Source organism: Ceratotherium simum, chromosome 1 (assembly GCF_057802395.1).
Source record: "Ceratotherium simum simum isolate JZ-2026a chromosome 1, ASM5780239v1, whole genome shotgun sequence".
Lineage (NCBI taxonomy): Eukaryota > Metazoa > Chordata > Mammalia > Perissodactyla > Rhinocerotidae > Ceratotherium > Ceratotherium simum.
In genome coordinates this window covers 39,442,351-39,454,946 of record NC_141900.1, presented here as the reverse complement: position 1 = coordinate 39,454,946, position 12,596 = coordinate 39,442,351, and the positions used below count along the sequence as shown (strand labels likewise).

General features: G+C 40.6%; 1 protein-coding gene across 9 annotated transcripts in view; it reads right to left on the bottom strand.

The window, feature by feature from the left end:
- PPP1R9A (protein phosphatase 1 regulatory subunit 9A) overlaps positions 1–11,631 on the bottom strand; it is a 325,851-nt gene extending 314,220 nt beyond the window's left edge. For 3 of the 9 annotated variants that reach the window (XM_087421917.1, XM_087422247.1, XM_087421865.1), the window contains exons 1-2: positions 10,384–10,639; positions 7,485–9,091 (exon numbers count right to left, since the gene is read on the bottom strand). In XM_087421917.1, coding sequence (XP_087278043.1) covers positions 7,485–8,879 — 1,395 coding nt within the window. In that variant the 5' untranslated portion in view covers positions 8,880–9,091; positions 10,384–10,639. Of the gene's footprint in view, positions 1–7,484; positions 9,092–10,383; positions 10,640–11,284 lie in introns of those variants that run through there. The other 6 variants (XM_087421954.1, XM_087422073.1, XM_087422131.1 and 3 more) reach the window with 4 other exon arrangements.
- Between the last annotated feature and the right edge of the window lie 965 nt (positions 11,632–12,596).

Here is a 12,596-nt window from a genome sequence, read left to right as displayed (position 1 = left end):
CCTCAATTATAAATAAGAAAACTGGGGCCTCAAGAAGCAAATTTGTCCAAGTTCACAGAATATCAAGTAACTCTTGGTGTTACTTTCATCACCAGTTAATAATATTTAATAGTTATAGTATGCTTCAGTAGACAATGTGCAATAAACTAAATAAATACCTGCCCAAAATCACTCATCTCACAGATGGTTATGCTAACAGATAATAGCAAGTATAGCATATGAAAACCCTAATTGAAGGATGAGGAGAATTTTAAAAATAAAGAGTGAAGTTTGTCCATGAACAATTCCAATCAACATAAAAGAATAATGAAAGCAACAACATAAGAGCAGTAGGGTGGAAATTAGCATCGGATGATTAGAAAAGGACAAGGGTCCCTTCATGCTAGAAAAGACCAACATAAAGAGGAAAATTAGCATTAGTGCTGTTTGTGCCTTTAAAGAAACCCTAAGCTGAAGGAAACACTCATGCTTCATCAATAGGAATTTCAGATTACATGAACAGAAGTGCAGTGCCCCACAAGGGAAATATACCAGCCATCCTCTTTGCCACATAAACTGTTCTGCCTCAGTTTATAAGTACCTTCATTCATTCCTGGACCCTGCTATCTCCTCAGCTTCCTGTCTTCTTTCTCTCTATGAAACTGCGTAACAGGGTAGACAGCATTTGTTGCTCCCACATCTTGTCAATCTTTAGACCATGTCATCATCCAGAAAATTCTTTTGCCTTGCTCTCTAGACTCTCCTATAGTCTGCTGTCCCACAGTGTCTTAAATTTTAACATATCCCAAGCTATACTCATTGTGTCTCCTACATTCCTTTTAAAAAGCATGCCCCTGATTCCATTTATACGAAATGGCCAGGAGAGGCACATCCATAGAGACAGAAAGTAGATTAGTGTTTGGCAACGGATGCGGGAAGAAGGGGAATTGGGAGTGACTGTTAACAGGCACAGGGTTTCTTTCTAAGGTAATGGAAATGTTCTAGAATTAGATAATAGTGATGATTGCACGACATTGTGAATATACTGAAAACCACTGAATTATACACCTTAAAATGGTGAATTTTATGTTATTTGAATTTTATCTCAATAAAAAATTGCAAATTAAAAAAGTGAAAATAAGCACATACACGTGCATGTGCATGCACACTGACACACACACAGCATGTCCCCCCTTCTGACTTTCCTTTTACCTTGCAAAATAATAAACTCCCCATAAGTGGAATTATTCAAGCAGAAGCTAAATGATCATCTGTCAGCAATATGCTATTGAAGGGCTAACTGAAGTGAGTAGGAAATTACACTAGATTACCTTTAAGTATTTTTCATCTTTAAGTTTCTATGTCACAAACCAAAATGAAGAGATTAGAACCAGGGGAAAGTTTTTAAAGTGACAAGGAAGAAAAAATATGAAGCATTACTTGAAAAGTTTTCTTTCGATTCAAAATGAGAACTGTAGAATACAATAAAGCAAAAGAACAAAAATGAAATAGATCCAAAAAGGAAGGGCACAGAAAATTATGAAAAAACATTAAGTTAGATAACAGCACAAAAACCAAGAAATGATATTCGGAGTTTAATATAGTAATAGTTGTTTTGTTTATACAGAATTTACTCTATATCTAATTGTATTTTCCTACAGAAATTCTGAAACCTTTTTTCTTTTTGAGTCGTGAAGAAGTAAGATGTTAGGAAAAAATCTAATGCAGATGAGATTTAAATCAAATTACGGCTGACGGGCATATAACTGAGTTAATAAGGTAAACAATGTACGGATAACATAACAGGAAGTTATTTTCCCCCAAATTCAGTCTCTTATCTTTAAAGTCCGTTAACCCAACAACTAGTGTCCTTTGTAAGAAAGTTTAGAAGGGAAGACAAAATATTATTGATAATGCGAAAAGCAAGAAATTTTAAATCTTTCTACTAAAATAAATGCCAGCAAACGTCTATAATAGTTTGCTGTAGAAAAGAATCCCTTTTTAAATACCAAATGACCAGTGTGCAGTGAAAAAATAAAAAGAGGTATTAGTATATACACTTGATACTAGGGAAGGGGTTCATTCAATAAATATTCATTATTTGATTTTACACAGTACATTAAAATATTTGACATGTTTACCTGGTTATGAACCATAGGTTACAAAACATCAAAATTTAAAAGGAACCAACTTAAATGGTTTGATATCAAAGTCATCCAAATAAAAGCAAGCTAAATAAGATGACAATTCTTATACACTCTCTAGAATTGTATTAATTTAGGCTTCCAAAAGAAGGAGAGGAATGGAATTTCTGAATCTATCAAGAACTTTCTCCTCCTATACCCTTTTATAAGTAAAAACTTAGACCACACAAAGAGTCTAGGACGTGACTTTTTAATGACCCAAACTCCTTATGAATTTAGGGATCATAACCCACTTTGGTATCCAGAAACAGGGTTCCTTATGTACTTTACAAGTTTACACCTGTTTTCAAAGAATATTATTCCACACAACTAGCTATAGCAGACCTGTCTGGAAGGTAGATTTGTTAAATGAGCTTCCCCAACATTTTGTGACCTGCCTCTTTCAAAAGCTAGAAGATTGTTCTTCAAAATCATACTCCAAAGAGTGGTCTGTTGACTAGCAGCACCACCACCAACTTGAGAGTATGTTAGAAATGCAAAATCTCACCCCAGACCTACTGTTTTGTGAGTTTTCTGTATTGTTCAAGAATATTAAATTCTGTTTAAAGGTCAAGAAAACAAATGGAATGGATGAAACTCATAAGAAGTGATAATCATTGGGTAAGTAAGCTAATAGATTATGAGACAGAGGCAACACTCAGAGGCTCAATTAAATACAAACAATCAGAGCTTTGAAGCTTGTAAGATGAAGGCAAAATTCACAAATGTGTTAAAAATAGGTAAGTTAGTAAACCTGAAAGATATTCCAAAATAGAAAATATGATTTAAGAAACAAGAGGTTTACTCGTAGATAGAAAGGGATGGAAAGACAAACTCATCACCATGCCATCTCTGGACTGAGAGCTACATCATTTCTGGATCAGCCACCCACTGAGGACACTCAGTATGGTCCTATCCTGGACCCAAAGATGCTCTACCCAAGAAACGCAAATAAAACCCATGGCTCATCAGCAGGCAAACAGCAAAGCTACAGGGGTATCTAAGTGTACTTGTCCCCACTCTCTTCGATAGAGCAAGTATGTATCATTAGCTCAGGGCATCACTAGTCTGTGGACTCCCTGTGCAAATGTCAACTCAAGTCGTCATAATCACACCATCAAAGGGGAAGGCTGATGTGAAAGAGAGAGGGACACGACATATGAATATTGTGTACCCAGGTCTTAAGAAGTGTGGTCCTTCCAACCTTGTTTGCATCATGTGTTAACTTACCCCATAGCTCTCCTCTCACTTCTGGCTGTGTGTTTTAAGCTGATTTGATAAATTGTGTGATTCAAGCATTTTAATTTGGTTGCTAAGCCTGTCTATTCCATAACTTCTGGGACAGCTGCTACTATAACTAGAGGCTAACCACTGCATCAAGGTAATTTCCCACGAACACCTACTGAATCAGAAATCTGCATTTTAAAAGATCCCCAGGTGATTCACAGGCATATTAAAATTTAAGAAGCACTGATCACGACTGTTAGCAAGAAAAAGCTCCACAAAGACAGACATTTGGATCTCCGAACTATAGTCTGCATACCATCTTGAATAAAAGGCCTCATGGACCCCCTGACAACAACTCAGAGCCCCAAAAAAGGGAAAGAATGCTAAGGGATCCATTGTTAACAACTATCATGTAAGGTTTAGAGAAGCATTGCTGCCCTTGGTGATTTTCCATTGAACTCCAGTTCTGTAAAGCTCCGTACAGTCTGAGAAAACACTCAGAAAAGTGTAGCACAATGCACCTCAACATTAACCCTGCAATCTCTTTCTTGCTGGGAATTAGGAAAATACCCTTTCTCAGATATGTCATGCTTTAAGAACACCAATCCAAAGGACATAAGGCTACCAGAAACAGAGGAAGGGTTAGATTTCCTTAATAAAGTTGCAGTGACCTTAGAAAGATCATCCAAGAACACAGTTGAGCAGAATAGTCTAGGAAGCGTCCTTAACGGCTGTCCACTTCCCACCTACCAGCAGTTGCTGACTTTATCAGCTCCAGCCATTTTATGTATTTATTACACTCACGTTGTTCCTGTCATATAGTAAGGGCTCAGTAAATGTTCCAAATTAATAGAAAAAATAATGAAAAATGTCACCCTTTCTATCCTTGATTTATCTAAGACAAATTTAATTAATTAAATCCCTTGGTTTTGAAAAATTCCTGAGAAAGAAGGCATAATTCCACATCTCAAATTAGCATGGTTCATAACACTCCCTCATTCCATATCTCAAAGTTGGATTTTATATTTTCTATTATTAATCCTATTCTGATTTTCCACAATACTATGAAACACATCAATCTATCCATTAAGAAACAATCCAACCATTTCTAAAAGTCACCAACAATTATGTATAAGGAATGCACTACACAGGAAAGATCAGCTATTATTTTGATGATTTTCTAGGTCTAGATTTAAGACATCTTAGGGCAATATCCATTTAAAATAACAATAGAAGAACTGCAATGCAAACTGAGGACATCATCACATACACAAACATCATAAACAAAGATCCAAAACAAAAGACTAGCAGTGTTGAGAATATTCACCCTAGTGAAGAATAAGATGCGAATATCAGGAAAAGAATGTAAAAGTTCTAAAGATCATTTCTGTAAGGAATATGCTCCCTATTGCTTCTAAAAGAGGGAGTGTATTTAAATTTCAAAGGAAAAGATTTAGGTTGGATCACAACTTCCCATTCCATAAATAAAGCTTTATAAAAAGAATAAGGAAACACACATATGGAATAGCTAAGTACATTCCCTTTCAAATGATCTATCAAATCCTGTTCACTCCATGCATTTAGTACAGCCAAGGACAGCTAAAGTACTCATAGGACATTAGACATTTCAGCACAGGTTTTTAAACTGTCTTACATGGATTTTAAACACCATGTGTTTAAGAATTGATTCTACAAGCTCACAGAGGAAAGAGATAACCTTACAAATTTTTGTGTCTTCTGCAGCTAACAGCATGAAAACAGACACACGATAAGCCTTCAATAAATACTTATTGAATTTAATTAATAAATACTTATCGAGAAACTTATTGAATTACCACCCTCTAAGGCAAAAATCCTAATTGGAGAATAATCTCAACACTACCATCTACACCACTACCAGCAGAAAAGTAGCTCTCACAATTTCCAAGTGAATCCACTTACATGCTAAACAATGGGAACAACAAGAGAGAGTAATTGTATTATTCATTCCAAAGGGCTAAGAATGAATCTTCTGTTTGCAAACTTAATCCACTCCAACCAGTATTGCTAACTGTCCACTAAAACTCAATGCATTATCTTTCTGTTTCACAAATCTTAAGCTTGATCTATGTTCTTGATGAAATGTGTGAAACTTAAATGTATGCAATCTATTTCATTTCTTGTTATATGAAACACACAGTCTCTTTATTACATGAAAATTACGAGGCAAGCTGCTTATTTTTATAAGCAATAGTACGAAAAAAACACTTGAATTTCAAAATATCATCCCCAAAAACCTGGTTTGTTTACATATGAACAACCATATTTCAATGATAAATCCTTCAAAAGTCATTAAACCTATTACTGCGCAGTTATGTTTGGCGCAGCACAGGACCCAAATACAAGGTTGGTGCTCCATTTGGTTGAGTGGGTACTATTCTACTTGATAAATTTTCAGAAGCTGCTATCCGCCTTTAGGGAGTCAGTCACTGGTTTTAACAAACTCTTTGAAGAGTTCATTTCACTTATTCCTACCTTGCTCAGTGTGAAACAATTTAATCTTATTGCTTTCTTCTTAAGGGGTAGAAAGATAATGTTCAAAGGGTAGCACTTGCAAATGAAACACTAATGGTGAAATTTAGGAGCTCACTGGATAGGCATGAGAGAAAGGCACCTCCAAAGAGTACCTAGAATTGACGGGGTAGTGGAGAGAAGGGCAAAGGAAGGTGGCAAAGTACAGCAAAGAAACTTAGCTTACTTAGAAACTAAATTCACATCTCTAGTTATTCTAAACAGTTTAACTTGACATGGCCCATTCTGATGCAGAACTTTTGCCTTACACTAATGAAATGAAAGTTTCCCTCTTAATACCTGTAAATAATTCCACAGATTATTAACTTTATTTCAAAATAGTATTTCATAATTAAAGCAAGGTCAGATTTCTCTTTGCTACGTAAATTATACATATTCCAGCCATATATGGAAGTTTCATAAGATGGAAATAACAATAGACAATGATTTTAGATTTTGAGGAGAAAATTTTAAAAGATACCATATCAAATTCCAAATCTATCATATATATATAAATTTGGCTATATATACTGTGTAAGCTAGAAGCCCCTAGAAAGTGGTTTCAAACTACACATTCTGCCACCACAACCCTCCAGATTCCCCGAGGAGGGCACGCCAGAATCTTTGGACAGAGCTGGTGGGCAAGTACACTTTGAAAAAGCACTCCAGGAGATTCTGATACTCAACCAACCACCTCCTGCCCCTATTGCCATTATCAGCTAATAATGTTTCACCACCCGCTGCTGATGTACTTTGTGCCATTCTTCTGTACCAAATGTTAACTAAGTGAAGTCATTAGAATAGAGCATCTGAATTCCACTGGCATTTACCCAGTTTTTAAGAGGTAAAAATAAATTCATGAAGTGGCAAATCAATTTAACTTCCTTGCACAAAATTTCACTTTACAGCTGCATAACAAATTCTGAACTCTGAGCTATTTACAGTCACAGCTTTCCAATCAAAGTACTTAAGTCCGCTAACATATTTCCATGAATCAAACTTTCACCACCACGTAGCAGTACAAAAAGAACTTCCAACATTCCTCACAATCCACTTACACCTAAGTAAAGGACAACTCAGATTTTTTAAGCAAGTAAACAAAGAATATTATTTCAGGGTTACCATAACTCTCCTATTATACATTATACCTCATATCCTACAGTGCTTAGATGCAGAAAATTTTATTATTTATGGGTAATTTTAGGTAAAACTAGTTAAAGAAGTAATTCTATTTTGAATTAACACTCCTGGTTTTCAGTGTTCATATTAGTCATACTCTAGTCCACTGGAATGTATCTCACAACCCCCAAACTTCTTCACCTTGAATATTACTCAATACCGGTTTATACAACTAGAAAGCACATTAGGAAATATTGATGGATATCTCTCAAACTCCAAACTTTAAAATCACCTGACAACATGTGTATATCAACCACCTTGAATTCCTTATAGTTGTCAACTCTATTCTACATACAGTTAGGCCCAAATACTAAGAAGAAAAAACTTAGAAAAAACTTCAAAAACAAACTGAGAAAATATACTTACCTTAATTGGAGCACTACTAAACTTAATTTTCCTCTTTGCTGGGATGTCTTCTTCTTCTGGCAATCCAGTGATTTCTGAGTATTCCATATCAGGTTGATAGTAGCTGTGTTCATCACTATCTTCCTGCTCATCCTGCTCAGTGCCCGTCTCTCCCCAGTCTGAATGATACCTGGATCTGACCCTATACACACTATAGTCACTGTGCATGTAAACGTGGGAACTCTCAAAATTATTGGAATCTTCGGGTCCTTCTTTTCCACAACTGGATCCAGAAGCATCAGGAGAGGTAAAATCACCACCTGCTAGTTGTTTCTTCTGTTGCCTTGCTGCCTCACTCCCACTCAAATTAGCTTCAGCGTCTACTAAAGGTTCATTTTGTGGTGAAGGGATTTTAGACTCTGGCATTGCCTTATCCTCAGCACAAGGCTCTTCGGCAATGTCTCTGTCAATTCTGTCAGTAGTCTCTTGGTTAGAGGTGGAGTGCTCAGCTTCCTTGCTCTGCTGTGTCTCTTCACTAGGCATCGAAGCTAGAGAGGTACTTTTTGAAGCCACTTCTGGTACTGGAGTTATATTACTCTTCTGAGCATCCTCTGCATCATCACCATATTTGCTTGGAGGAGACCAAGAATTAGAATCCTTAAGGTGACCAAAGGTGTCAAGATTTGTAACAGTAACAGATGGTAAATTCAGGGGGTAATGCCCAGTCACCGAGTACTCATTGTTTTCAGCCTTCTCGGAAGTGATGGCACTGGAGGAATCGGTGTTCTCAAATACTGCACTCAGTTGACTCACGGTTGGGGAGACAGCCTCTGTCCGGGAGCTAAGGCTGTCCAAGGAATCAGTACTGCCTCTGTTGGACTTCAAACCACCCCATTCATCCTGAGGTTCACTCCCCCCAGCTTTCTCTTTCTTTGGGGAATATCGGTTGTTTTGTCCTGAGTCATGCACACTTCTCTCAAACAACTTCCGAGTTTCTGTGAACTTAGAATATGAAGGGCCATCACACATTGTGTCAAATCTACTAATTCGTTCTGAAACAGAGGACTCCAACTTAACAACCGAGCCATCTGTTTTCTCCAGAAATTCTTTGGGCTTCATTCTTCTCTGAGGAGATGAAGGTCCACCTTTCCCCCTTGTTTTGGCAATGACTGCAGCATTCTCATTGGGTTCCATACCCATCTGCATAAATAGGTTTTTAATTCTGTTGACATTGGAGCCATATTTCCTCCCCCTGCTCTGCTGGGAGCCCTCACCTTCTTTTGTTTTTTGTTCTCCATCTGACTTGGGTTTGTCAAAGGTACTTTTCAGTGCCTGGAACTCAGTTCTATACGCATTCCTGTGAGGAGAGGCACTTCTGAGAGTGGTTCGTTCACCTGAAGACTCAGCTTTCAACATTTTTACTTCAGGAGTAAAAAGCCAATGTTCATAATGATCAGGAGGAAAAAAAAAAAAAAAAAACCTCTCTTCTCTAATCACCAGTATCTGGTCAAGAAAAAGTACCTCTCAAATGTCATACTGTGTCAGTGATCCTCCCAACAGGTGTATTAGGAAATTATTCAGTCAAGAGTTACACAAAATGGCTTTTCAAAGCAAGACTAGAGGTTCATCTGTAATAGAAAAGAATGAATTTCTGAATTCATTTACTTATTTGAATTTATGTTTAGTCAACTAATATACACTTTTCAAAGTGGCTCAGCCACACCTCAAACAGAAGACTTACTTACTGAAATGGGAATTTAAAAGCCAAGAATTGAAAAGTTATAACTCTGATTGGTCTTTGGTAACAAAAACGTTTCAAACAATTTGGAGATCCCTACCAAAATCAAAAACATACACACACACACACACACACACACACACACACACGTTACACATAAGTGCACTTGAAAGCAACACTTTAGCCAAGTTTTGGTTGCTTTTGTGAATGACCTTAAAAGAAACCAGCAGTTCACAGATCTTTAAGAAATCATCCAACTATCCAGAAAAGTGAACTTCACTTGGGATTCTCCACATCAGGTAGAACTTAGATTCATTCTAAGTACAATTAAAAGTTTGGAATCTATGTTTACAAACTCCAAAACATGCCTATAGAGGCTTATTTCACTCTTTCTGGTCCAATATTCTCATTTACAGCAAACCCAAAGCAACACTAGTGCAACTTCAGACCAAAACACGCAGAAGAAAGTTCTTAAATGGCAATAAGTTTCACTCTAACTTCAGTTATACCAAATATTTGGAAGTTTCCTAAGAGTGGATACTATTAATTATAGAGTAGGATTTAGACTATCATGGGAATAAATGCATGAGAATGTGATGATCAGAAAAAAAATATACCATGAAACCTCTTTTCACAGTCCTGATTTGTTTATTCCTACTTGCCTCTAACTTACTACAAGCTCAAAATGCAACGCCAATGCATGCCTGCTGGTTTCCTCTAGCCCACAGCTGGATTTTACATCACTATGCCAGTAATCAAATACTCCAAGATCTGCTGAGGAGCAAATAAGGTAGTTCTAAAAGATTTTTCGTTTTGTTTTTGTTTTGTTTTGTTTTTTAATATTAGGCCGAGCCATTATCGCCCTCACGCACAATCAGCTGAGGAAGCACACACTTTCACTTAAACCGTCTCCAAACTCGGCTCCTGGCCCAGCACGCATGCATGGCCCATGCAGACAAACAAGAAAGGCTTCAGAGTGTGGTGCCTGTTTTTTTTGTCAAGCATCGACAATCTCCTACCCTGACATTTGTTTAAGCCTCACACACCCTCCCCTCCCCCCTGCGCACACACCCCACTCCCTCCCCCGCCACTTCCAACCCGAGGGGGCGGGGGCGGGGGAGACGGGGCCGCCGGGGGATTCAAAACCTGCCCTCACAAAAGACAAACATAAATAACACCAACTTGAGAGGCAGCCGATTCCCAAGCCTGGTTCGGGACGCAATCCCTCGGCCCCGGGGCAGGGCCGGGAGAGCAGGTGACGCCAAGCGCTACGGTAGGAGGTCGCAGTCTAGCTTTGTGCCAAGAAGCACCTGAAGTCCTAACACATTGGCTGCGGCTCCCGGCGGCTGCCAGGCGGATCCCAGTGTGGCACGGGGAGAGCCGAGCTCCCTGGCCACATTAAAAAAAGAAAAAGAAAAAAAATTACAGGGTAATGATAATAAATCCCTTTGTTTTTCCTCCCAATGTGCCAGGAAACAATAGATCCCACTGATAATGCCTCCGATCCTCAACCTATCGCTCCCCAACCACAACCCACCCCCACCCCCAGCCTGCAACTCAGCCTTTGTACATGCCGGTTTTTTTCCTCTTCATCTCCACCCTCCCCGACTCCTCGCCCCGCGCACAGCCTCCCCCTTACCCGAGCGGGAGCCGCCGCCGGCGGGGAGGGTCGGGCGGCCGCGGCTCCCACCCCCTCCTCGGAGGCGCCCCCCGCCCCACGGTGGCCGCGCTCGGCTCCGCGCCGGCCCGCTCGGCGCCCCTCCACCCGCTCCTCACGGCGCAGCGCGGAGGACGGCTGCGGCGCCCGCTTCCACTCGCGCCGCGGCCCCCACGCGCGCCCTGCTCGCGGCGGGCGGCCCCGGGAGGCGCGCTGCGCTCCCCAACGCCATTGCGGGCGGGCGGCGGCCCGGGCCCCGACGCGCTCGCACACTCGGGCCGGCCTGGGGTGGGGGGGGCCGGCCCGGGCAGGGGCTTCGCCCACGTGCGGCCACCCGCGCCGGGCCGTTTGGCTGGCCCGGGCGCCGGGGTGTAATGGGGGAGAGGCCGCGGCGGTGAGGAAGGCCTGGGGTAACAGGTGCCTCACCTCGGCTGATGGGATTAACTCTAGGGCCGCAGAGAGAGGGAGCCCGGCAGCAAAATCCCAGGAGAGGGAGAGAGAGGGAGCCTCTGGCGGCCAACGCAGGGCGAAAAGCACCGGCCCGAGGCGAGGCCGCCCCACCCCCTCGGCCGTGGGCGAGGGGCCTCTCAGGCCTGGGGCAAGGCCTGTCCTTCTAGGCCCCGTCCGCCTCTCTGCTCCGGGAACTGGTGGTTCGGCGGGAACTGGGTTCTTGGGCTGCCCGCTGCTACGGTTAACTCCATGACCCCAGGGCATCTAAAACCCCAGGCCTTTGTCCTGGCCTGGAAGGCCAACACTTAGGCCCAGCTTCCGTGTGGCCTCCACCTAGGCCACTGCGCGCTCCGCCTAACACCCACCTTGACCTTAAGGCTCCGCTGCTAAAAGGAAAGGGATGAGGAAGTCTTCTGACTTTCTTGTCAGGAGAGAGTTTTTCAGACCCCCACCCCCAGCCCCACCCTTTTATAAATGCTCAGTACCCTCTCCTCCCCCTTCCAAACAACACCGGAAGTGTTACAGCCTTACTGCAAAATATAAAACTGACCATGACCTTCAATATAGACCTTTAAACCAATCCTCCCAAAACTCTGGAATAGAAGCTCTTAAAGGATAATTTTTCAAGAAGGTAAAAATATGGCTCTCATAGAAATATGAAATGAAGATGTGTCAAAAATATTATTTGACCCATTAGGGAGAGAACCAGCACGATAAAGAAACCCATTCAAATGAGAATGTGAAGAACAGACCTTTATGGTCAATCAGGAAAGACGCAAAACTGGTTAATATTCTACAAGGCACTAAAATGTGGTGTTTTGAATTATCTGTTCTACAGGGCAGAAATCAACTGTATCTCTAAGGAACAAAATAATTTCGCATTTCTATAGATAAGAACCATTTATGTTACCAAAGTTTCTACAGCCTATAGAGTAGTAAAATAGCTCAAAGGCAGTCAAAGGTGCAGACTACTGTAGAACCACAAACTCCCCCTGTATAACATCCAGCATTCCATCAAAAGGACACCCAGTAATCTTTTGCCCATTTCAAAGCCTTACACGAGTTTTCCCAACAGAACTATTATTATCTGAGTTTTACAGATGGGAAAACTGAAATTTAAGTTTTGTAACTTACCCACAGCTTTATCAGCTAGTAAATAATTATGGCTGGATGTGAATTTCTGCAAGTCTATACACAGAATCTGTATTCTGGGAGCAAAATCTTTTCTTGCTTGATTTCAAAAGGTCTTTGTAGCTACACAATTCTATGTGTCTTTTATTCTGAACAG